General features: G+C 43.4%; 2 protein-coding genes across 4 annotated transcripts; one reads left to right on the top strand and one right to left on the bottom strand.

Annotated features, from left to right (window-relative positions):
• Positions 1-4746: 4746 nt before the first annotated feature.
• Positions 4747-16126, bottom strand: si:dkeyp-120h9.1 (Y+L amino acid transporter 2-like). 2 transcript variants are annotated; one of them, XM_068333126.1, is made up of 14 exons: positions 16028-16126; positions 15724-15879; positions 14092-14241; positions 13416-13627; positions 13142-13317; positions 12797-12939; positions 11810-11935; positions 11311-11455; positions 10606-10729; positions 9708-9811; positions 9465-9561; positions 9174-9323; positions 6636-6819; positions 4747-6327 (listed from the first exon to the last, which is right to left on the bottom strand). In XM_068333126.1, exons 4-14 carry the CDS (start codon positions 13542-13544, stop codon positions 6233-6235), a joined length of 1473 nt encoding a protein of 490 aa, XP_068189227.1. In that variant the 5' UTR covers positions 13545-13627; positions 14092-14241; positions 15724-15879; positions 16028-16126; the 3' UTR covers positions 4747-6232. The 2 variants fall into 2 exon arrangements, with proteins under 2 accessions (XP_068189227.1, XP_068189226.1); XM_068333125.1 differs by lacking the exon at positions 14092-14241 and having other exon boundaries at positions 16028-16125.
• A 1890-nt stretch (positions 16127-18016) lies between these two features.
• On the top strand, positions 18017-25573 carry stmn2b (stathmin 2b). Of its 2 annotated transcripts, XM_068332922.1 has the most exons (5): positions 18017-18162; positions 22568-22663; positions 22742-22914; positions 23404-23595; positions 23716-25573. In XM_068332922.1, the coding sequence occupies exons 1-5, from the start codon at positions 18144-18146 to the stop codon at positions 23773-23775; spliced, it is 540 nt and encodes a 179-aa protein (XP_068189023.1). In that variant the 5' UTR covers positions 18017-18143; the 3' UTR covers positions 23776-25573. The 2 variants fall into 2 exon arrangements, with proteins under 2 accessions (XP_068189023.1, XP_068189022.1); XM_068332921.1 differs by having other exon boundaries at positions 22568-22914.
• The last annotated feature ends 956 nt before the right edge of the window (positions 25574-26529 follow it).

Genomic DNA, 26529 nt, shown 5'->3' with positions numbered 1-26529 from the left:
TTCCTCCATGGCTGCAGGGTTTAACAACTTTTTAACGACTTTTAAACTGATGAAGAAGAGTAACCTGATCTTTGATGAGATAAATCAAATGGATCAAATATTGTTTTATCTGATCCAAACGAAAAAGCAGCCATAAAAAAAAAAAAAAGATAAAAAATAATTATATGGGAAACAATATTGATCTGACAAAACAACATTGTTATATTAACACTCAGTTTAATCAACCAAATCTATTGATCACCTTAAATATCTTTACATTTTGGTAAAGAAACACACACAAACTCTCCCACAGCGCTTGACAATGAGTCCAGGCCTTCTTTCCGGTTCATCAGCATTTGAATGTTCTCTCTCATCGGTGAAGCCAGCACGGCTTTAAAGAAAGCCAGCCATCTCGCTTTCTCACAAGAACACACACAAACACACGGACGCACACACACACGCCAACAATTATGTTCTTCTGGCATCCGTCTGAGGCTAATGGACACCCAATAAAGCCACATCCTGGACACTCAGGAGTTCCGCTGAGAGGGAGAAAGAAGGAACTGGCAACCCGGTGACAGGGGAAGCATGAGCCATACGCTCTGAGGATGCCAAATCCTCCAGCATGGCGACAAGACTGGCATAAAGTTTGAACCTCGTGCATCTTATTGGAGTCGGGTTAGTAAAGCAATGAGCCGGTGGGACGTCTGAGCACTGTTAATATCTGATGTTGTTAATAAATGATGTTTTAGAGCAAAAAAAAAGAAGAAGTGGAGCAAACAGAGAAAGAAAGAAATGATAGAAGTGGATCAAGTTGTTTTTTGGATATGGATTCTTTGAATAGATTTCAATTCTGCTGCTGTGGGATGTTTCAAAACTGACTGATGAAAAAAATGAAAGAATTGAAAAATGTCATCAGCGTGTTGTGATTCATCACATTTCTAACATCATCCTGCTTTTCAAGTTGTTTTTCCATCTTTTTGTTCTTAAAGCTTTTATTCTTTTGTACACTGAACCCGTTCATTGTATGTTAATGTGGTCGACATCTAGGGATTCTTTTAAAATATGTCTGAATTTAATAAATTTAAAAAGTAGGTTTATTTTTTAGTTTTAGTGTTTTTAATCATCAGTCACCAAAACACGGAAGAAAACACAGTTCCACTGATATAAACTGTTTCCTACACACTGTTATTAACTCCTCAGACTCAGAATTATTTAACTCTCTGTTCAGAATGATTTAGAAAAACACACAGTTGCAAATCAGATCCTCGGCCAACAACTTTCCTTAGCTTTTGTGTTTTTTAAGACAGTTTAACAACAAGAAAGTTGCCCCCGGTGGCTCAAAAAGCATCCACATACGGCTCAGAACTTTTAGATGATAAAACCAACTTTTCGGGCCTGTGGATGAGTTTCAGGAGGATGAAGAATGAAGCTCAAGATGAATAATGAAACTTAAGGGGCAAGATAGACTCCATCAAGTAAATCCTGGAAGGAAACATCTGGAAAAGGTGAGAAGACATCATTAGCAGTGACAGAAGATTCTGGTTTAAAACCCTGCTGTCAAATCCAAATGAAAATCTGAGCTGCAGTACAACATGTTCCCTTCTCCTCTGGGGAGATGCAGACTGTTTTGTTCTCTCCCACCTCTGTCTGTTACACTCTCCCCTTGTCTTCCTATCTTTCCATTAGTCTTTCTCTCCGTGCTCATGTGCAGCCCACGCAGCGGCCCTACTTGTAGATTTTATTATATGAAATTACAGCGAAAAGGCCAACGTGATTCTGCACTCGCGTGAGCCTGAGAGCCTGTAAATTACATTTTTTTCCACATCGGGATAGGGAGGCGAAGAGAGAGAATGAACAAAGAGTGAAAAAAAATGGAGAAATAAAAGAAATGAGTGGAAGAGTGGAGGGGGGGGGGAGTGAATGAACAGCAAGAGGGAATTATTTCTCGCTACAGCTGTCAACTGGAAAATGAGCCGAGGCAATATGTAATCTCTTCTGATGTAGTTGCACATCCCAACGCCGCCTCCTGCATCAGTTACAGCGAGGGCCACAGCAGTGAGGAGGCGCGTTGCTATGGAGTGGGAAGATTTTTTTCAGAGAGCGAGCACCATTACAAATCTGGTTGAGAGAGGAGAGACAGGGGGATAATGAAGATCTAGGAAAGAGGGGAGCACTGGAGGGAGGTGGCAGAAAAAGGAGGTCACAGGGCACGGGGAGTGAGATTGAAGGAGAGATGAGGGGAAAAGAAAGCAATAAAGCAAAAGCAACCAGGGCAGAGGTGAGGGGCAGAGAGGTGCAGCAGCAGAAAGACAAAGACTGAAAAATGTGGACAATCAGGTTAAGTGTTTGATATAAATCAGCACTGAAAGAAGAAAAAATGACATCCTGATGGGTGCCGTTTAAATCCATCTCTCCCTCTGTGTGTATGTGTGTGTTTAATCCTCGCAAGAAAGCAATTATTTATCTTTTTCATGCATTATTCAACAAATCTGCCAGATGATACCCCAGAGCAGCACCTTGCCCCACACAGCCCACCCCCCCCACCCCCCAAAAAAAGAGGAATAAACTATCAATCTTCAGACGAGAAGGAGAAACATTTAAATTACATGACAGACGTTGGGACATTGTTGAGTGGAGCTGAAGTGTAATCTTATTCCACTTTCCTGCGGGCAGAAGAACTCACAGAATGCGCGTCCAAGCGGAAAACCGTCGTGTTATTATTAACTGAGGTCTCCCCCTGGTGGTAATTAGAGGGAACTACAGGTAAACGTCAGGAACTCATAACTCGGGTTTTTATTGATGTATAAGATAGGTGGCAACAAAAAAGATCAATGTACACAATCACAATAAAAAGGCTTTATTTCTAAGTGTGGTAAATGTCGCCTTCGTGCATTGAAGAGATCACTGCTGGTCAAGGTGACTTCAGAGCTCTATCTGTCTGTTTTACAACTTCCTGCTCCAGTGGAGCATTTTACGGCTTCAGCCTCTGTGTGGGATTTCAAATGACAACACAAGTCTGCATCTTCATCTATAGTTTACATTGATGAAGTCACTGCATTATAATCACATCATATCGAAAGGTGTCCAGAGTAAAATGCCAAATGCAGTGATTTGACGCAGAAGTCTTCTGTAAATCAAACAAGCATAAACAATTTGTTCATGAATAAATACCGAGGTGATCAGCAGTGAAAAATGACTATCAAAGTCAGCTCCCGGGGAAATAATCAATAACGTTCAGCCTCAGTGGTTCCTGTTTGATGCATTGCTGCTGCAGACGGTTTGAAAAAGGCAGACAAATGGGAACAGCCAGAAATCCAATGATACAACCTAATGGCTGTAATTTAAAAAAGGATGCTTGCTCCTCCTTCATTTCTAAGGGATATTTTATTATTTTGAATCTTTTCTGAATGCATTGATCAAAACTGATTGGTCACATTTTCAAAACTCTTCGGGAGGAGATTGTGCCGCTCCTACACTTTCATCAATATTCACACAAGCATCCTGTGACTGCTGAGTGTGGAGACATTCCTCCTGATGTCTGCTGTTCTGACAGATTCCTCCCATGATGCATTGCAACAGAAGACATAAGATGTGTTGCTTAAAGGCACAACTAGTTTTACGTTTAGGTTTACAGCATGGGGAATCATTTTTCTCCACAACAGAGATATTTCCCAGCACAACAACCCACCTCGGGGGATTTAATGGTGCCTGCTTGGTGGGGGGAAAAAAGGCATAACCACTTGCCAAGTCATATAATTAATTTAAAATATGGGATCTTTAGTATTTAAATGTGCAAGTAAAATCTGTACAGTGTTGGAAAGCACAACCACACACATTCTGCATGAATCACTAACAACACCTGACTCGAGGAGGACGATGACTTCACTGCCAGCTTCTCAGGTTTAAAGCAGCACTTAGACAATTACCAGGAGGCCCGGATGGTCTCTTAAAGAAACAAAGTAAGAGCCAGAAAGACAGCCCTTCTCCAGAGAATAAATGTTAGTGGTCAGACTTGAATGTAGGAACAAGCAACGGCTAATCCTCTCAGTCGATCCACTTACGGTTGAACTCCCTGCGGCTGACATGGGGCCTCCAGGGTCGCTTTCGTGTCCACTTCAGGCGTCGAGGCAGCTCCATGATGCCAAGCCGGTGCCGGTGTGTGAGGCCCATTCAGCCATCAGTGAGCAGCAGCATCTCCCTCCCCAGGACAGATCCTCCCCGCTGGGCATCAGCGGTGGCGGGTTCTTCCCCAGCAGCCAGAACCTTCAGCCTCTTCAGTGAGATGTGACATCAGCTGCTGAGGCGCTCGGCTTCAGTTCCCCGTCCCATCCGCCGCGTCATCTTTAATTCATGACTCAGTGGAACCCAACTCTCTTGGTCCTGGGGAGGGACAGAGGCAAGACTCTTCCCCAGGAACAAACACACTATCGATGGTCAGCATCTACAGCGAATGGTGCACATTCTGCTGAAATGTGATGCCTGTTAGTTGCACCCCCCCACCCCACCCCCTCCAAACCAGGGAGGCAAGGTGATGGATGGACAGGAGGCGGGGCTCAGCACACCACCTGAGGCTGCTGCAAAGAAGCCCGTCAAGACACGGCCTGTCTCTGTGTGTGAGCACACACCAACAACACAAATGACATTTAAAACACCAAAATGAGTGTGTTCTGGCCGGGAACTCATCCGATTAATAATCCCGATTCATTTTCTGCAAATATTTAAAGTGACAAAAATAAGAAATGTCTGCAAGAAATAAAGAAATTTTGGTTTCCAACTTTATTCAAACTACCGCTGTCCAGGTAAACAATAATTCTTCCACTGAACAGAATGTACTAATATTTGGTCTGTCCAAAAAAAACAAACCATTTATATTCAAGTACTTTAAGACCGTTCTACGAAAAAAAGGCCCATATTTGGAACATTATATAACATTAAAGCTTTGTGTCTGTGTATATAGATATATAACCTGATAACATATAGAAACATTTAAAATGTACTTACTGGAGATACATAGTAAATTCATGAACATACACACACACACACACACACACACACACTTCAGCTCCAGTCCAGTAACATCAGACACATCTGTGTGCTTTAGTAGGCTGGTGTTGAGGAAGAGCTGTAGGCCACAGATGTTCTACCAACCTCCTGAATATTTCTAACCGACAGCAAATGAGAACCTCAAACAAATAACAAAAAAAAAAAAAAACATTTGGCAAATCTCACAGCGTATGGTTACGATTGTGCTAAACACACCGAAGCTACATCGGCCGAAGCCTTTGGCAAACGTCACTCACGGAAGGCACGAATAGTTCAAACATCACAAACACCACCGATACGACTCCTTTATAATCTGTGTAAAACTGCAAAGATACAGTTCGCTAAAGTTCGCTGTGCTACCAGCTAAGAAGTTAAGACGTCTGGTTACTGATGCGGAATAAACTGGTGATGCAATAAAAAGGCAAACATCACGTAAAATATTCCAACTGTACTGCAAAGAACTAAAACAAGAGAGATGTCAGTGCGCACTCCAGCGGGTTTCATTCTGAGGGTTGGTCACACTCCAGCAGAAATGTGTGAGTATATGGATAAAAGAAAGAACTGAAATAGAAAAAAAACATTTAGGATTTAGCTTGGACCCAGAAGTTAACAACAGTGACTAGCAAGAGCTTTACGGCGGTGGATCTGCGGTTATAGCGGGTTCATCGCTGACACATCACGACACGTTTGTGCTAACAGCGAGACACGACAGCACTTCTGTGAATAATCTCTAGCTAAACTACAACAACCGTCACAGGATCCGTTGCGTCAAAGCTTTCCAACAACAACAACTAAAAAATAAAAAAAATAAAAAGATCCTTGGGTCCCTGAATGCTCCAATAAGAACATAACATAATAAGCCGTAAGAGTCGGGATGAACAAGCTGTCATCGCTTTCCTCCGGATCTCCTGGTGATAATTCCCATTTGCTGCTGCGTCATCCATGGGGTTCCAGGCAGCTTTCTTCATCCATGTAAGTTGCAGGTCGAATGTGAAGGTGCGGTGAAAACTGCAGCATTACGTTGTGCAGCTGCAAGCTCTGTGGTGGTAATCTGTGCGGTGACTGCTTGTGTGTTTGTATGGTAGAGGTGTGATGAGCTCCTTCCCCCACGTTTCTTCCATCCTGATTGTCAGCAGATCGGGTTTCCTTTGCGTCCGTTCCTCCTTTTCCTCCTCACAGTGTTCGATGTGAATTCTTCGCTGCTCCCTCAATCCAACTTTTCTGGGTCTAAATTGTCCAGATCGATGTCAGGAGAGGCCATGCAGCACATGCACAGCTTTTGAGTGTAAATAGATAAACTACCTGCAGAAAAAGAAAGAAAATCCATTTAATAGTGTTGATTTTGAAACACAAACAGCCTGAAGCTTCATGTTAAACATCTACTGTAAAGTTGCTCCTGAACGGCAAGGGTTAAACACTTCCATGATGTTTGCTACTGGAAACACTAATCTCAACCTCTCTGCTCTTAACACCACTAAGCAGATTAATTTTCACGTGTTCAACACATTCTTTCATAACCGTTTGTCTCGGGATCTAAATGTCAAATCGAAATGATTTTAGCAAAAAAAAAAAAAAAAAAAAAAGAAAGAACATTTTTAAAATTCTCTTACTGAGGATTTTTCTGAGGAAGGCCGGTCTGGAGCTTGGCGGGAGGTGGAAGCACAAGTAGTAAACTGGTGCGCCGGACAGCGCCACTGCAATCCCCACCAGAGAGTTGATGGTATCGCTGTAGAGAGGAACGACGACCAGGAACACGCTGCATAGACAGTAGACGATGGGGAAGAACAAGGACAGCTGCACAGATGGGGGGTTGGGGGGATAAGGTAGGGAGGGAATAAAGATGAAGGTTGAAACACAAGGATTAGATTAACAAATTCAAATATCATTCGATTATCCCGCGCTGATGTAATTGTGGCTCTAATGGCTCTGAAATTGCTCGGTCAGCTTGCAGCGCAGTCACTTTTATGGTAAAGAAAATCCAGTTAACTGATTTGTAGTCGAGCGGTCGGATTGAAAACATCATCGTCGATGTCAGGACCGGTTTCTGAAGCCACTGATAAAAAGTTGGGCAGGCCTGCGATTGGGGCTCTGTTGACGGGTAAAGAAGCTTCAGGTAAAACTTACATAACGCTCTTTGTTTACTGTCAATATATTAGCTGAGGGCTGTGGACGACCAGCGACGCTCTGGTGTCGTATTACCACCAAACGCCACACTGACTGGTTGATGGAAAGCAGAAGGACTGGTTGTGAAGTATTTATTTTTATTAGTTCTGATGCAAATATAAAGATATTTATAGTGTTTCACACCTTAACAACGGTGGCAAACAGTTTGGCAAATCCAAGCTCTAATGATCTGGAAATTGTGGTCATAGATTAATAATTGCAGTTACCGTATTTTCTGCGCTATAAGGCGCACCGAAAAGTGTAAAATGTTCTGATAAACCCGTAGTGCGCCTTATAATCCGGTGCGTCTTATAAATGGATTCATATTCATATTAATATTGGTTAAAAACGTGATCATTGAAAAAATGCCAGCAGTCTGGCCGCCAGTCATGCCGCACTCCCCCACCAGAGGAGCCCCCTCACAAGGCACTCGGGCCCACGCCCCCTGACAACGGTAGTCAAGGGGCGTCACCGAAGTCCCGGCTCTGACTGAGCTGCTCTCAGACGGTCGAGCAGACTGTAGGAGCACCGGTGATTACGTAGCAAAACATACGGAACTTTAAACAATTCTATTAATAAAGTTTGACTGACTGACTGATCTCAGTGTTTCCTAACTATTTGGCATCGGAAATAACCCACTTTAAACTTAATTGGTCTTAAAAATGCCATTGTGCTGGAATCTAGTGACGGTCCATTCTATTAGTCTGTGGAAACACATGGAGAAACTGGCATAAAGGTGAATGAAAGACCCTCAAAGCTGAACTTCCAGCCTTTTCTGAAATTTCAAGAGCAGTCACTGCTAGACAAAGGTGCCAACGGGTGTGCAGCAATTGATTTACAAATGTGGTTGATAGCTCTGGGCGGGTGGCGGAGGGACGCATTCAGGTTTGTTTATTCTGTCTGCAGCGACGTGTGGTGAGATTCACGGCGGTGAGACACCGACGTTAAAGTCAGTTCTAGGAGTAAAACAGCGTCATATTTGCCAGTAAATTATCAGCCTGACATTAAAAACTAGTTAAAAAATTGTTTAGGACACACAGCAGCAAATAGCTGCACCTCACCTCCGACTGGACTGCCGATAGATCGAAACGATATTTAATTAATAAACGAAGATGAACATCAGAGCTTAAATATCTGCTTTGAACTTCAGATTAGGAAATAATCCGCTCTGTTTGCACTGACTGCACTCGTAATGAATTTAACCAGTTTTTAATGTCAGGTTTTTTTAAAATGCGGGTTGACTTCTTTCTAAGATGGCAAAGTGATCAAGTGATCAGGTTTCCTTGATGAGGCTCAGAATGGTTTATTGACATAGCAATAGGGGCCATTCGAAGGTAGTCAGGAAGTCATGAATGCAATCATGACTGCCTGAGCAGAGCGGCTCTATCTAGTGGACGGATTGCGCAACTACAGCCGCTGCAGTTTATCAAACAAGTTTTATTTGTATTGTGTGCGCCATATAATCTGGTGCGCCGTATAAATTAAATAAATTATAAAACAAACACATTATTGAGGGTGCGCCTTATAGTCCAGTGCACCTTATAGAGCGGAAAATACTGTAATAATTTTTCCATTGTGTTCTTCATTCCATCTCACCCCAACAATGTAAATCCAATCATTCATCATCATACAAAGGAGACAAACTGTTAATTTGCACTCCAGATGCTGCTAAACCGGCTGAACAGAACTTCACTTGTGGAAGAAGTTGAAAATTTACCCCCGAAAATGTGACAATTGTGTTTTATCCAACTGCTTCAACAGGTGAATAGAAGTAATTCTAGCATTTATACAAAAAATTCAAGTCAAGTGACTGTTTATTACGCAGTGCGGTCATTCCCATGGTGAATATTCATAAGTGCTTTTGTTGGCTTATCTCAACTTCAGCTCGCATCCCTTCAATTTCCTGTTTAACTAACAAAGAAATTAATGTGAGCCTGGAAGCATACATTATGCGGTCAGTAATCATGCTGGCATGAATATTTTACCTTCACAGGCCGGTGCAGGTCTGGAGCCTTGAAGCGAAGGTATATCTGACTGGCGATTGACAAGCCGATAAACAACCAATAGTTAAAACTGAAGTAGTTGATCAACTGGAACACATCCGGTACTGAGAGGTACAGCAAAGACATGGCACCCTGAAAACGGGAGACGACACACACACAGACACACGTAGTTTGAATGTGGTGACAAGCGGGCATCGGAAACACGAGCATCCGACTAAAACTACAACAAACAAATACATTTTAATTTGAAAACCTACAGAATACGGTACCAACATTGAAAAGCAGGGCAGGAATTGGGGTGTAACGCTGAATGTGGATCATGCAAAGGACGTTAGGAAGGTGGCCTTCTCTGGATCCAACAAAAAACAACCTGCAAAGGGAGAGGGGGTGGGGGGAATCGTGAACACATGATTTAATCTCACAGATCAAATTTATAGGCAAAATAGGATTTGATTGAACAATGAGGACATTGTGAACTAAGCTGATCAGAAAGACTCGGCGTGTGCTGGTTCTGACCTGGAGGCGGCGATGATGGAAGAGTTGAGGCTCCCGTAGCAGGAAATAGCCACAGACAGAGGGATCAGCCATCGACCCCAGCCCAGCACCTCGTCGGCAAACGTCTGGGGAGACATACGACAAAGATGTGGGAGACATCCAGCCAAGACGTGCTCACATCGGTGCGGAAGTAGCAGGTAAGCAAATTTGTATATGTATATTTCAATAATATTTAGTGACAGAAGATTTGACAATGCCCCCCCCCCCACAGGTAGTTTGTCTACTAGATTTAATTGAAGATTTGCCAAACCAGATCAGACTGAATAATTATTATCAAATACAAACACGAACAGAACCGAGCTCCTCTTCCTCCCCCACTGAAGTAATCACATCACCAACTTCCCCCTGTTCCTCTGCGGGTCGCTAACCTCTTTAGCTAAATGAGGTTCCTGTTGTCATCTCGACTCGACGGTCACTGATAATCACACGTTGAGGGCGGGCAAACCAGACACTAGTGGCTTCCAGCCAGACCAAAAGAGACGAAGGACGGATCGAAACCCGGAGTCACAATGAGGCTGAGCAGACGCTGTCTGCACGTGTCCTGTGGAGTCCCAGCGGAGTGTGTTTGTGTGTGTGCGCGCCTGTGGGGGGATCATTAGGATGCGTGCGATACGACCTGACAGGAACACCATTCTGAATAGAAAAAGGCTCCATGTGAGTGTTAAGTTAGTGGACTTTCAAACTCTAACAACGCTGCCCTCCTTTCTTCTCCGTGTTTCTCTGATAACTTCAGATTGCTAAACCGGTTGGACTGCCAAATCAGGAAACTTCACCCTTCAAGAGGACAGCTGCTGGTAATCTAGAGGTTTTTTGTCACCATGACGTGCTGACATCCAAACCGTGATCTCCAGGTACTCACCACAGCAACGGCTTCGCTGCTCAGCACCTGGTCAAAGTCCATGACCACATAATAAGCAATGTTGGTCAAAATGTAGATCACAGTGACAAGAGGCATGGAAATAGCGATGGACAAGGGCAGGTTTCTGCATGGAAACAGGAGAAAAGTGGTTATTATTCAACTACAGCACAGAGATGTTTGACATTTACTGAAGATTCAGGATTAGAGGGTCAAAGATCAAGACTGTCCAAAACAAACGGATCGTTAGACGTGTGCAAAATGGCAACGATGAGTACAGAACACATCATTGCCATCGGTAAACTCAGATTACGTAGCTATTCCTCCATCTTGAAACCTTGACATGATCACTGGGTTCTACCCCATTCTACAGGCTTCAGGATGTTGTTTGTTTCAGTTGTTTGTTTTTAAATTAATTTTAAACTCTAGACAACCACAGGGAGAAGAATCAATGTCATGACTGGCCTTCCAGTCTGGCCCCATTTATCCCAAGGTGAAGGTTTTTGTATTTGTCTTCGCATTGTCAACAAACTCTTATTAGTTAAGCAGCAACATTACGACATGGAATTCTGCTCCCGCTTGTCTTAAATTATTTCCCCTACGGAGGATCAATAAAGTTGATTTCTTTTTCTTTCTTTTTCTTGCTGAAATGGAATTCATAAACAAAAGAAGTTCACAAAAAAAAGACTAAAATACCAGATCTCATACCTCTCTGGGTTTTTGATCTCTTCTGTGATGAAGTTTAGCGTGTCCCAGCCAGAGTAAGAATAGAGGGCGGAATAGAAGGCCAGGGCCATGTCACCCGGGTTCAGCTTGGAGCCTTTAAACGAGTCCTCGAAGTTCTGGTTAAAACCTACGGGACGGAAACAGAGATGAATCCAAAGTGGATTACAGTATTTTCCACACTATAAGGCGCACTGGATTATAGGGGCGCACCTTCAATGAATGGCTTATTTTAAAACTTTTTTCATATATAAGGCAGTCAGTTTTTGAGAAAATTAAAGGCTTTTAAGTGGGCCTTATAGTGCTGAAAATACTGTACTTGGTTGTCAGAGGAGCTCATTAAATATTAGCGACAGATGTTTCTCCTGTCTGCCAGTATTGCTGGAGGGGAAAGCGTGCCGATGCTTGGCACGGGTTCAACACATCCCTGGTCCTCAGAACCGCAGCAGTAAAAATGGAACATGTTCCAAACAGGAGGCCTCACCTTGTCCCAGTTTAACCAGTCCGGTTATTACGATGACGATGAGAGCTATCACCTTGGCGACGGTGGAAATGACCTGAAGGATGGCGCCCCATTTGACTTTCATGCAGTTCACAAAAGTCAGTATACCTGAAAAAGAACACAAAAAAAAAAAGTTTTTACTGGATGATGAACCAAAAACCTGACAGCTGATAACATCTGAAGGCTTTGAGATGAGCACTAAAGAACTTTAGATGGTCAGCCATCATCTGAATGATTCCGATTCTGCCACATGGGTTCTCAATTATGATCCCTGATTGTTTTGTTCTTACTTCAGTTCCTCCCTCCACTATCAGATTCACACATCTACCTCCAGAAAATACCAAAACAAAAAAAGCAAGTTCAGGCCTGAATGGTTGCTCCGTTACTTTTTTCTTGGAACCAAATTGGAGTCTAAACTATCCAGCAGCTCAGGGGTGTCAAACTCATTTTCACCTGAGGGCCACATCAACATAGCGGCTGTCCTTAAAGGGCCAGATGTAACATAAATGTAACTAAATGTAACTCAATGTAATGTAAAATAAATGTAATTACTCTTAAATATTTAATGTTTCTCTGTCATAAATCTTTTTAATTATTAAACCCACAGAACTCCATCAATCAAGGACCAAACTATTCAAATGAATACAGAAAAATAACATCAAACATAAGTCAAGACTTTTAATTTTGTTCAAAAAGGTTTTGTCAAAGTTAAAATGGGCTTAACTGCTGCATTGTGAGAAATGCAGTTTTGGTCAAAGCACACTTTTGACCTTTTTTATGATTAGACACTCTGGCTCTTTATGCTCTTGCGGGCCACATAAAATGATGTGGCGGGACATATTTGGAACCCGGGCCTCAAGTTTGACACATGTGCAATAGTTAAACTTGAGTTAAACACGCCCTCAGCCTCTGGTACTCTCATAGCCGGCAGCTAGGGTGAGGGAGGCGGGCTAAGAGAGAGAGTCTTACATATGATGACGGCGGCGATGAGCCGGACGGCGTGATAGGGGGCCACACAGGTACGGTAGAACGGCTGGACCAGGTAGCTGGAGAAGGTCAGGGCAATCACTGCCTGACAAGCTGGCTCCACGATCAGCAGCGACGTCCACAGCCTGGAGCAGAGGGGGCAGGACGGGTTGTTAATTTATGTCCGCCCCAAGCTATTCCTGTTCGTCACAACCATATTCTTGCGGGCCAAACCTTAACGAACCCACAAGACACTTCCTTAACACCAAGGAGCAGACATGCAGTATAATTATTGAGTCTGTTGTGTCTTGTTTCTAGAAATAATGAGAGAGCAAAATAATCGCATACCGAATAAAAGCCCAGAAACCCCCAAAAGCCTCCAAGATGTAGGCATAGGAGGCTCCAGATTTACGGATGGTGGTGCCCAGCTCGGCGTAGCATAACGCTCCGAAGACAGAAAATATCCCTCCGACAGCCCAGACGATCAGAGAGAGTCCGAATGAGCCGGTGTACATCAAAACCCCCTGTGGGAAGGAAATAGGCAATAAAGTAAGCACTGAAGAAAAAAAACAGCACAGAAATGAGCATTTAAAACAACGACTTGGTGAAGGAGATGTCTTACCTTAGGCGAGATGAAGATGCCAGAACCGATCATGTTTCCCACGATGAGGCAGACCCCGTGCAGGAGGGAAATGGACTGCTTCAGCTGCATGGCGCTGCCTTGAGACGCTGAGTCGGCCTCGGCGACCATTCTGACGGACACACAGCCTTCAGGCTGCAAGCGGACGAGCGACAGGGAGGGATGGTGTTCTGCTTCTTGGCAGCGCTACGAAACTGAGATGAGGTGAAACAAGAAGAGTGACATTTAAAAAAACGAAAAAACAAGGAGGAGTCGGCAAGATAATGAAAAAAAAAAAGGGGGGTGGGAGTGTCACTGGCAGGGTGACATTATGTCGGTCTCAAACAGTCATTGTTGAATCCGAGAAACAATTTATCGGTAAACTGGGATAATCTGTTTTAAGAAAACAGGAGACAATTAAACGTTCCTGCGTCTGATTAAAAAACAAACAAACACACGTCTGCCTAAAACGCCACCCCCAACAGCTCGTCAGTCAGAATTATTTTAATAAACTGCGACTGACAGAGGAGGAGATTCGAATTCATTCCAGTTTTTGACAGCGTCTTGGAATTGGTTTCAAGAAAATAAATGAAGCCTAAGCTGAGGGAGAGTAAAAGCAGAATGAGTTTGTGTGCTACCCCCCCCCACCCCACACACACACACATTTACCCACACACACCTCTAGAAGGACGCAGGCTTATGCAGTGCGTGACCAGATTTGTGGTGAGGTTTCTCTCTGGGGAACCTGTTTCAGCGCATCAACATGCTTACACCGGCGCAACAAAGGCCCATTAATGCAAACCCACGTCTGCAGGGAATACAGGTTGTGCTGTGTGAACATGAAATGCATGAAACGTGTTAAATGTCTGCTGCCATGATTAAGTGCTATATAAATAAAACTTGATTGAAACTTGATTGATGACAATGGAAGAACTCAGACACCAGACCTTCAGAAAATGTCGCTAAATTTTACTACGACCATTGGCAGTTGTAGTATTTACAATGCAAATAAGAATGTCGGCGAACCACAACGCTCTTGTTTCGCTGATCGCAAACGGAATGTGTCACAAGCAGAACACTCCCAAGAAACAGCAGGTGGAGGACGCTGCTTTCTGTCCGTCTCCTCACACTGACAGCAATATGTTGAATGAATGAATGAACATGAGCTGGAGGCAAAAATTAACCAATGTGGATTTTGTGGTTGATATTCTTTGGCTAAGAACTTGTGTTGGAATGTAATCCAGACATCCAAATACCGACATGACTCACATGCACTTTTGTTTCTTAGCGCCAAAAGCTCATTTATGTTCTGCTATTTCATTTTATGATTGTTATATTTTAATTACAACGCCCCAGTTTGTCATGAAGTTCTCATGACTTGGTTCACATGGAACATCTGCACACACAAAATAAACTTAAATTAGATGTTGGATGTTTTGTTGAACTTTTGTTCCCAGTCATAAGAGATCAGTGCAGCAGTGTGTGTTAATCTATGTCAGAGTTGAGGTAAACATAAAAATGTATTAGGCGATAAAACACTGAGTACATTATGACGAGGGCGCCTACCTGGCTGGTGCGTTCAGGAAACCTCGTTCACAATCTCAAAAAGACAAAAAAAAATAACTGTTCTACAACAATCACAAACTAAAAATGATTCAAACGTGTTTGTAGAGTGAGTGAATGAATTATTATGACGGCTAGAGTTCAAAAGAAGAAGTTTAAACTTCTTCCGAGTCAAGTTTACACTTTGAGAACTCACAAACACAATCGGACCGTGAACGCGGACTACTTCACGGCCAGTTTCTCAACTTGACAAACATTGTCGGAAAAATCCAGATTTGAAGTTTTCGGTCAAACAACCCGCTTACTCCACGACCCCGTAGAAATGCCGTCATTCCGGCGTTAATGATTAACACGGCACACGAATTAATTGGCAGCAAACCTTTTTAACCCTGGCCTGCAGTAAAAACTCCAAATTAAGCCGAGTTAATGGGGGATAAAAGCATCGTGTTTCAACGCTCGAAGGATTCCTAACAGGCTAACACCGGAATCTTTTTAAACGTACCGTTTTAACATGCAGTACTGTTTTAACATACTGTTACTGTGCTGTGACGCAGCCCACGGAGAAGTCACACAACGATGCCGACATGATGCCGTTTAATTTGTTTGCTAACGACCCCGATAAGCTAGGTTATTTGATATACTGCCGATGGCTACACGGATTCGAGTGGAAACGTTTCCTCTCGGAGAATAATGTGATCATTTGGAAAAAAAATCAACAAAAAAAAAAATCCAACGAGACAATAATTACCTTCTGATGTGTGGTATTGATCCCTCCGCTGTATATGTAGCATCACATGTGGAGGGCCGCAGACATCAGACTAACTTTAAGCTAGTTAACATCTTCCTCTGGCTCCGCCCCCTCATCCATATGATGCCTGGCCCCGCCCACCCGGAGAGGCGGATGCTGTAGTTCAAACACGCACACACACACACGCACACACACACACACGCTTATCAGACAGATGTAGGCAATCGTAATTACACACTTTACCTTCTGTACTCCTGATTATAATAATTTCTGTGTAATGTAGGAATAAGAAAATTAAACAAACCTTGTGTGTGACTGCCAGCCCTGTGTGGATCAGATAATAAACAGTCTATAACAGCTCTGCTATCTGTGCAAGCATGTTCCTCTTGATAAGATGCATGTCCGGTTTCAGTAGGTGTGGGTTGCAACTGGGTGTATTAATTTAGACAGCAAATGAAAGATGTTTGGCTTGTTCTGTAACACGTCCTATGTGTGATTATATTTCACTAAGATTTAAGTCTGGCCACATTTGCTAATAAGCATTAAATTCGCAGCTTTCTCAGTGTGTGCGCAAGTTTTCAAAGGCTTCCAAAATGTTCAGTGTGTTCTTTCCACACAGGTGTCAGTTGCATTATGTAACCAAGCCATGCAAAATTTAATTTGCATGACAATAAAGCACAATGAAAAAAAATTCCCCACATGAAGAGTCGCTTGAGGGTTGTCCTTATTTAAAATTCTTATGAAGAAATGAGGTCTCTTCCAGTTTCATCTCAATGGTCTCTACTACAAAGAAAATCCTGAAGAGAAAAGATTAGACGAAGTGAAATCGAATCTAAATGGAGCTGAGATTACAACAATAGAAAAGGAAGTTGCAGATTATGTGTCTGTTCTTGCACGGTGGAATTTGAGATGTAGGAGTAGAAGCCTCTCCCTGGTCAATATTTGTAATTTGATGAAGCCTGTCGTATGTGGCTCCTACTGCATCACCCTTTGTTCAGAAGATTGCATGTCAAAAGTAAAAATAAATAACAGCTATACAATATTTTTATGTTCCCTGAAGCATAAAGTTTGACGTCATAAAACAAACTATACTCTAGATTTAAATGTACATTATACTCCTTCTTATGTGCAGATCTTCATGTGCAAGTGTCAAGAAGCACAGACAGGAGAAGAGATGATAACTTCCGTGCGTAATATGTGACCTTAATCCCTTGATTTAAACATTTGTGCTCACAATTTAGAAAATATCACTTCATGAAACCACTAGAGGCCCATGAATTACACCGGAGACGAAAATGTTTTCATTCAATTCACAGGCCCATATAAAGTGAAGTTTGGTGCCCCCTGGTGGTGACTGTATTATCTGCCTCTACTGAGAAGCGATAAGTGGTATAACTCCAGTCATTTATGTAAATGCATTATCATTCTTTTTCGGTGTCAATAAAATAGGTTTTGTGATTCTTTTTCTGCATGAATGGCAACACATATACATTGTTAAACTCAATGAAATTTTCCCTAATTTCCCTTTGGGGATCACAACAGTAAATACATTTTTTTTTAAAAATGTTGAAATAAAATGTACTAAGTTTGATTATGTAAGAGTCATTCTTTCTCTTTCAGCCCCACAGACAATAAAGTGAAGGTCCAAACCCTCCAGGATGAGTGGATGCTGCATTTTCATGCCTTATGGTTTAAAGGGGGCGTTCAAAGATGCTGGTCTCCAAAATGCTTGACACATAAACGCTCATCACTGGCACAGTGTCAAGATAGTCCCGTCATATATCAGGATTTCCTATTACTCCTTTCAAAATAAAGTAAATTGCGAGAAAAGCGCAACCCCCCCCCCCCACTAAAACACCAAAAGCTCTAGGTGCACATGTAAGAGTGGCTGGATAAATTAATGTTTTATTGAGTAAATAAAACTAAATTACACCTTTTTAAATCGCACTTTTAGTAACAAAAGTTAGTAGTTGTTTGCGATGAACACGCATAGTCCCTACGGAGCTTTTAATTTAAAGTTCTGCACCCCACTGTAACACCAGGGTTGCAATTCATGTTTATTTTCAAAACATTGATCAACAATAAATCGATATTGAAGATAAAATGTCAGGTAATTTTTGGCCTAATTAACTAGAAAACATCCTCACAGGTGAAGTAACTCGTGCCTCCGTTTGTTTTCACATCTTGCAAAATAAAAAGGAAATAAAATATTTTATTCTGAAAGATCCGTTTAGGTTTTCCGGTTGCCTTCTGGGTTTTTCCCGCGGACTTGACCCTCCTCACTGCAGACCACCAGGCGCACCGGCAGCCCCCGTCTCTGCTGACTCAGTGCCTTACCAGCAGTACCTTCAACCCGAGATAGCATCCAGCACCCGGAGCATCCTCCTCCAGTCCACCCGAACCGACACCACCGCCCAGACATGGCTAAAACCGCAATCGGTGAGTTTTCTACTCAATATTTAGATTTATTTCTTCTAAGGATGCCGTGAGGCTGTGTCGACACCCATGGCACAAAAGGATGCTGAGGTTTGAAGAGAGGGAGCGGCCAAACTCTTCAGCATGAAATTAAGTTTAAACGATTAAATCTGCTTTTTTTTAAATTCACATCCTTTAATTTTTTGGGTCATTTTTGTGGCGTATTGTTTGGATCCAAAAACAAATTGCTTCTGATTAATATGGGGTGGGATGACTTTGCCAAATCAGTGACGCACATTGTTTTTAAAAAAAAAAAATCAGAATAAATCAAGAGGATTAAATAGAATTGATTAACTGCTGATCGATGGAAGGAAGGTGATTTTTCATATTTTCACCACACAGCAGCGTTTTGACGCACCTGCCCTTATTGCCTGACTCAGAGCCGTGCGGCATAATGCAGCGCCAGCGACCCCACCCAACATCTCCCGTCCCCACAAAGCGAACCAGCCGCTCTCCAGGGTGTTAATATTTCTACCGTGACAAGTCTCTTTAAAAAAAGAATAATAATTTAAAAAAAAAAATACTGGTCCGTCGCTGAAGCGAATTTGTGGGTGACCGCTAAGAGAGAGAGAGAGAGAGAGAGAGAGAGAGAGAGAGAGAGAGAGAGAGAGAGAAGGGGGGGGGGGAGCATCCTTCTCCTGAATTGCTTTGCAGTCGAGGAAAGAATTTATACAGAATAGAATTAATAACTGGTGATGAAAGACATTGTCGTCTGTTATTTATTATTATGAGGCCATGATAATAATGATAACTGTGTTGAGTATACCTACTACTGAGAGTGTTGTTGCATATGCAGTGTCTTGTTTTTGTCAACTTTAGAATTTACAAATAGATATTTTTATTAAATATATTAAAATAAATGAATTTGGCTTATTTTTTTAAAGTTGGCTGTAATACTTGATTCCAGTCTGGGGTATAGGCTGCTCCTTTTTTTCGGTGACTAGGCACCTGATGGATGGACAGGCATGCAGACAGACAGCCGTAGGGGTCCTGGTGTCTGTGGCAGCTCAGCCCCTCTCCTCCTCCTCCTCTTCCTCCTCCTCCACCTTTTCTTTCCTCCCCATCTCCTCAGATGAGGGATGCGGGCGACAGGCTGAACCTGAAGGGCGGGGAGCAGACAGTTGTGTCATCACGCCAGTCAGCGCCCACTTGGGTCATAGAGTTCATGTCAGCTGTAAATATTTCACTACTTCATCCTAGTCGTATGACGAGGGATAAACGTGAATTTAAAAAAAAAAAAATTTTTTGTTTTGAGAGCTCAAGCTGGACAGATGCTACAAGCGTCACGCTCACAACCACTCCCTCATGTGGTCAGGCCTCTCAGCACTTTTCTCGATCCTTATCGTGCGCACTTGTCGTATCCAATTGGGCGTGGCCCCTCAGCCGTTTCCTTAAAATCAATACAGAAACAAAAGCTTGTCAGGTGACATCGCGTTTCCAGCGAATCAATAAAAAAAAAGTCCAAATTCGGCTATCCCATTCTCACAAATGTGCTTAAAAGTCAACATATCCAATTTGGATGATAATAAACCAAAAATATTCCGATTTTGTAACGATTTTCAGACAAAAACAAGAGTTTTCCGTCCACCTCAGGAAGCTGAGATGAGCAACATGGCTTGAAAAACAACCCCAAAACCCAGCCAGCAACACGTTTGTCCTATTTCAAATTGCTGGTGTGGCCCTCAGTCGCCCCGGTGCAATAATGCTTCATTTAAATGCCATTTTGCTTCAGTAAGACCTTTGCAATTTTGCCATTCTATTGCTGCCAGGTGGTTCTGCTGTAAATGGCCCAAATGAGCCAAACACAGACGTGAAGGCCCGTTCTGCAGGGTTATGGGAACCAAGAGGGCAGAAATGACAGCGATAAACACGGTCACAATCTGTCTGAATGGGAGGTTTGCTCACATCCCAGTCAGCAGAGCACAAAGTCTTAAGATCCATCAGGTTTTATTCTCATGGTGGGGGTTAGACCTTCAGGAAGGAGGAGGGAGAACAATGAAGGCCAAACAGAGGTGTGGTGGTTTGCATCGACTCTCCCAGGAGGGGCAGCAGAACCACGGAGGGAGGATGAGGGAGTGGGATGGAGACAGATAATACAGCAGCGTGCTACTGGGGATATTGATGATCTGTGCTCTGTGGTTGATTGATGATTGATTGACAGAGGAAGCGCCGTGTGCTCGATGCATCTTTGCGGTCCGAACGGTCTCCAGGAGAGGATTGGGAGCATTAAACAGGTTTCAGCTCCTGAAATAATTTCCTATCTCTCAGATTGACAGAATAATCTGAGTCAGCCGGTCTTAAAAGAAGCCGATATCTCTGCACCGATGTTGATGTTTGGAGGTTTTCTGCTTTCTTTATCTACCCACTCCACTGGGAAGGATCTTATTGCTGCTTTTTCTCTGAGGGCAAATAAAGCAGCAATTTAATTTTTTTTTATTTTTTTTTGCAGCATAGAGAAGCTCATATATTTTTCATTAGGGATATAAAAGAGAAATCTCATCAGCTCAGAGTTATAGAGAGCAGACTGATGTAAAACCAACATTAATCACTTAAATAAAACCAAATGCAAGGATGATTGTTTTTGTTGTTTTTTTAATAAAAATTCCATATTTTTAGTAGTTCTAGATCTTCAAACGTGAGGATGAGCTGCTTTTTATTCATATATATCACAATAAATGGGACATATTTGAGTTTAAGATGATGAGCTGAACGTTAAAATAACTAAAGAACCCCCCCCCCCACCTCACCCCCGCCCCCGATCGACTCCATTAGCACTTAACCCAAATTAGCTGCTCCAGTGAAGTGTTGACTGCGTCTCCGGCTGTCGGCGAGGAGAAATGGTTGTTTGGGTCTTGACATATACACTCAACGCCCCCCAACTACGCCACCCCCCACCACCACGACCATCACTCCTGTCAGCAGAAATGCTGCAGTTTGCTAATTAGACATTAAAGTGCTGCCATCCACCTGAGCTGGCTGATCTATGGAGGCTGAGCCGGTGGCAGCTGGGGGGCCCCCACTGGGATCCGACTCCCTTTGCTGGGTTTTAATCCTCCTGTCTGTCTGTTTAAATCACAGCCCGGGTGTCACCACGACACTCAAGCCCCACCCACACCGCCAAACATGGCTCCATCGTCCTCCATCACCTCATCTCACCCCCGCAGGGGTGATGTTGCACCCTGACAATGCTTCTTCCCCTCTTCCTCCTCAAGGGACGGGGGTTAACAAGCCCATCAGAGAGTATAGTGAGAGCTCCATCTGAGAGTTAATCACATTACTGTGGCGTCTGCCCGTCTGCATGGGCGGGGGGGCGGGGGGGGGGGGCAGGAGAGACTAGAACATGTTGAGGTTGAACATGAAGAGGTTTTTGGATCAACACTCCTTCAATACGTGCCATTTCTCGTTTCGCCTCTGTGTCCTGCAGCCAATCACGGATCAATGAGGCAAACTTCATCCCTGCAGACCCGCCGGGGGATGGATTGTGACACGATGTGGCAGCCACAATGCAAACGTCCTCACTGGGGGGGGGGCTGTACCTTGACATAGCACAGCAATCTGTTGTAAAATATTTCACAAGCTGCAGTGTTAGCACATATTTCTGCAGCGCTCCCCTGAGGGACCGTTACTGAACTCTGGACTCGTATTATAAAGCAGTAGCTGCCAAAAACACACGAATAAGAAAGAAATCAAGGTTAGACAAGGTTGTTTTTGTATTTGTTTGTCATTTTCTACCCCTTGCAGCTCTTTTTTCACCTCCCTTTTGAGCATTCTGACTGCAGGAGATGTGGTTCAATAATGCGTCTGTGTTATTAACCTTTGGATGATGAAATGAACCAAAGGTTGAAGGTCACGTCACCGCAGATAAGGTTGACCCTCGACTATGATCCATGTGATAAGATGACAGCTAAAAAAAACAAAACATCCTAACTTAAAAATCTGAAGCCGGTCTGTGTTGCTGCTCGGTGTTTTCTGTGTTTTTCTTAAAAACGGCTGAGAACAGGAGGGCGTTGGTTTGGCTACGTTCATAAATAATAGACTGGAATGAAATGCATATCTAATGAGGTGTGGAGGATCCTGTGGGGATTGTGTTATCTTTGCTTGGCTGTCGTGGAAATTAGGCCAAGTAAGGACACATCCATCCTGCTCCCATGGAGCCTCCGTTAAAACAAAGACTACAATATGACTACAAATCCCAGAGCTCCATGGGGTTTTATTAATGAATAATTATCATCCGAAGTGTGGGTTGTTATATCAAGGCCCTCCAACGTGGAAATAGACTAATGAGGTTTTATCTTTTTGTGTGTTAGTAGGTCAGTGTGTGGATGTGTTTTAGAGGTAATAAACATGTTATAACACCGTCCCTCCACAGCTTACAAAGAGAAGATGAAGGAGATCTCGGTTTTCTCGCTCATCTGCTCCTGTCTGTACCCGGAGAACAACAAAAACATCATGGGGGACTTTGAAGGTAGGTGGAAGGCAAAAGAATTTCACCAAACGTCTGTCAGAGACAACGAAAGATTTTTATGCGTGTTTTTCTACGCAGACATGGACATCAAACCCATTAATAAACGGGCTTCGGGGCAGGCCTTCGAGGTCATCCTGAAGCCGCCCTCCCCCGTGTCGGATGTCTCCCACTGCATCACCAACCCCCCGAAGAGGGATCTGTCCCTGGAGGACATCCAGAAGAAGCTGGAGGCGGCAGAGGACCGGAGGAGAGTACGTCTCCCAGTTGTTTTAACCGAGTCACAAAAAGATGTGACGAGACCAACTCAAATCAAAGAATTTACATTTTTTTACTAATAATATATTTGAACAATTTGAATTCCTTTAAAGTTGTGCTTCACACTGACTCCCCCCGAAAAAAAAAAAAAAAAAAAATCCCATCCAGCTGCAGAAACTAAATCCTGCATCTTATTAACTCAAAAATCAATACGACCAGTCGAACCACTCGCACAGCCGGTCACATGTCAACAAATCAATCACAGGATCGATATCACAGCTTCTACTGATCACCAGCGAGTGTTTTATGGCTTGTTTCGGGAACGGATGACGGCGGACAAGCGGGAAATTCTTTGGAGTCATGAACTACTACATAAATAAGTGTGTGATTGGATTTACCGCTCCTGACTCACGCTTGAATCCAAAGACAGAACGACAGTCAGTGAATCTGTACCTCATTATCGACCTTTTCTCTTCCTCCTCCAGTCCCAGGAGGCGCAGGTGCTCCAGGTCCTGGCGGAGAAGCGGGAGCATGAGCGCGACGTCCTGCTGAAGGCCATGGAGGAGAACAGCAACTTCAGTCGGATGGCCGAGGAGAAACTCCAGATGAAGATGGAGCAGAACGAGGAGAACCGGCTGGCCTACCTGTCCGCCCTGATGGAGCGCCTGCAGGAGAAGGTGAGGAGTGGAGGCACAGATTCATACCTGTTTCTACCTTCTAGGATTTGATGAAAGAGAAGAGGTGTGGGGGGGACGGACGAGAAAAACAAGTCAATGTCAATGTGTGTGTTTTTCCAGGAGAGGCACGCTCAGGAGGTGCGCAGGAACAAGGAGTTGAAAGAGGAGGTGACAGCGTGAGAAGTCGCAGCAGGTTCTACACCCCCCCACCCCCAAAAAAAACCTCCAATTGCCAACCTGACCCTGAGGAACACCCCCCCTCTCTCTCTCCATCTCTTCCCCACCTCTCCACCCCCCTCTTCCCCGCCATATTCCCCCATACTACTATGAAACTACCCGAGACGGTGGGAGGTTTCAATGGGGTTGGGGTGGAAAAAAAAAAAACCCAACAAAAAACCAACAACAACCACAAAGAAACAAAAAAAATTAACAACAATAACAAAAACAGAAAAAAAACCCATTAATGTCTCCCGCCCACTCTTCTCCAAAATAAAAAAAAAAAGAATGTTTTTGCTCAGTTTCAAATGTGAATAAAAGTAAAAAAATAAAAAAAAATTCCGATTGACAAGCGCCAGTGGGTAACGGTTTATGTAAATACTTCTTTTTTTGTTATATACAGTACGATACGAGCAGAAGTATTGATTGCAGTGTGCCATTTTTTTTTCTATATCAGTTGGCTCTTCTTACATATATATGGGTGTAATTCCATTTTTATGTTGGTTCATTTCAGCCTGAGGATCTTTTTCAGGCGTAGGTGTTTGTTGTGAGTTTGCCAGTTAGCTGATGTTTGCTGTGATTGGCTGAGTCCCCCACCAGGCCTGCATCCTGGCGCCTTCCCCCCCCCGCCCCTTTTTTTTTTTTTTTTTTTTGAGCGATGCTTACTCATTTGACCCCCCCGCAGATCCGAGAACAGATTTGGATGAGTGATTTTCCATCCAGTTTATGTCAGCATTCCATTTAGTGGAGGAAAGTTTGCAGGAAAGTTGGCGGATGGGGGGGGGGGGGAAGGGGCAGTGTGCCCTCAGTGGGGACTGCAGGCAATCGCTGCACATCCACTCCTGTGAGCTAGATGGTGACTGTACCACAGGAGAACACTACAGCATTTAAGGAGCTCATCCTCATCTTCATCCCTTCCATCTGCAACCTCTTCATCTCTCCACATACCTTCATATATATACCGTAGAGGCACTCACATGCTCTTCACACGGGCAGGTTTTCAGCCTATCATAGCACAGAGCTCGGCTGCAGCTCACTTAACTGTCTTCGTCCGTTACTGGGGAGCTCACATAACCTTCATGAGCTTCTTATATTCCTCAGAAAGAAGCCTCCAGTCACACTTCACATAACACAACTAAGGTTAAAGCGCATCTGGAGAATTGTGGAGGCTGAAAACCTCCATCCAAGACCAGATTTAGACTCTTACACCGGAGAAACTACAAATAAAACCAGTTTTCTCCCTCATATAGAGGTCAGAATAGTGCTCAACATCATCAGCGCCTGCTGGAATCATCGCGCTTCACTCAAAGACGCTGGAAAAGCCACGGCACGGTTGCCATAGGGAAGATTTTGAAGCCATAACAGGAATTGCTGCAACAATGAGTCATGAACACAGTATTGTCATCTGTATAAAGGTGTATTAACAGTTTGTAACATGGAGCGATGAAGCCTGAGGTTGAACCCTGCCGTCACACACGCATGATAGGCCTGTAGATGTGTGACTGTATGTGTGTGTGTGCGTGTGTGTGTGTGTATTTCAGAAAGTGCGGGTAGATAAGTGAATGTTTGTGGCATGTGATATTGACCCGGTGAAGTAAAGACAACAAATGACAGTGTGTAGCGGTTGTCACGACGACATCCCAGACAGCCACTCTCCCGCCTGCCTCTCTCTTTTTCTCCTCTGTCCATCTGTGTGTTTCCCCCTCTCCACATATATCTTTGTGAGCAAGCAGTGGTCAATAAAGATTTGGGGTCCAGTGAATGAAAACTGGCTTTGAGTGACTCTTTTTTCTGATGAATCACAAAAAACAGTCTTTCACCTCAGAACAGCGATAATTTCCATGTACATTAGCCCTTTTTTTATTTGTTTAAATGTTTTTAAATGGTGCAAAGGCCAAATTTTAAATTGCCACAGTTATTTTATATTTTTGAATATTGCATACAAAACATATGATCACTATATAAAATATTATACAAGCTCCACTTTTTCATTATATAATCTTAAAATACAGCTAATCATCCAATGCTACATATTACATCAAAAAACATTCAAATTGTTTTTGTAAAATACAACTTAAAAGAAAATTTATTGCAGGAATTTTTTAGTAGAGGAATTTGGCTTTTTAAAAAAATTTTTACTGTTATTTTTAATGAATATAAAATAAACTCTGAGCCATTGCTCCTGCTCCCCTTCGTGCAGTTCAATTCATGACCAGCTGGGGGCGCTAAAGCGCAAACCGTCTCCACTGAGAGCCTCTTTGACCTCACAGCTTAGCTGCAGTCGAGTTTACGTACAACCTGGCAACGGAGGATGAGGTCAGACATCCAAGGAGGAAGCAGAGAGAGGAGAAATAAGGATATTTTGGCCAATAAGTGAAGCTGTGGGGCAGGAGAAGGGACGGCGTCAGAGAATAGCAGGTGCAGCTGGTGGGAGCCGAAAGGGACAAAGCTGTTCCCTGCACACTTCCTTTCTCATAGACTTCCAGTCCTGCTCTCGTCTTTGATCCCCCCCCCCCCATCCCACTTCTTTCTTCCCTCTTTCCCTCAACATCCTACACCACGCTCCCTTCCTTCTTCATCCTCTTCCAGCCTTCTTCCCTCCCTCCTTCTTTCCTCCTCCTCTGGTTCCCACGCAGCACATGGGGCCAGCCGGGCCACTATTGTTCAGGATATCCCCTCCTTGTTAATGGTTTCCTGTGCACACAGAGGGCCGCTGAG

The sequence above is a fragment of the Antennarius striatus genome, chromosome 14, assembly GCF_040054535.1.
Source record: "Antennarius striatus isolate MH-2024 chromosome 14, ASM4005453v1, whole genome shotgun sequence".
Taxonomy (NCBI): domain Eukaryota; kingdom Metazoa; phylum Chordata; class Actinopteri; order Lophiiformes; family Antennariidae; genus Antennarius; species Antennarius striatus.
This window is presented reverse-complemented; position numbering and strand designations above follow the sequence as displayed.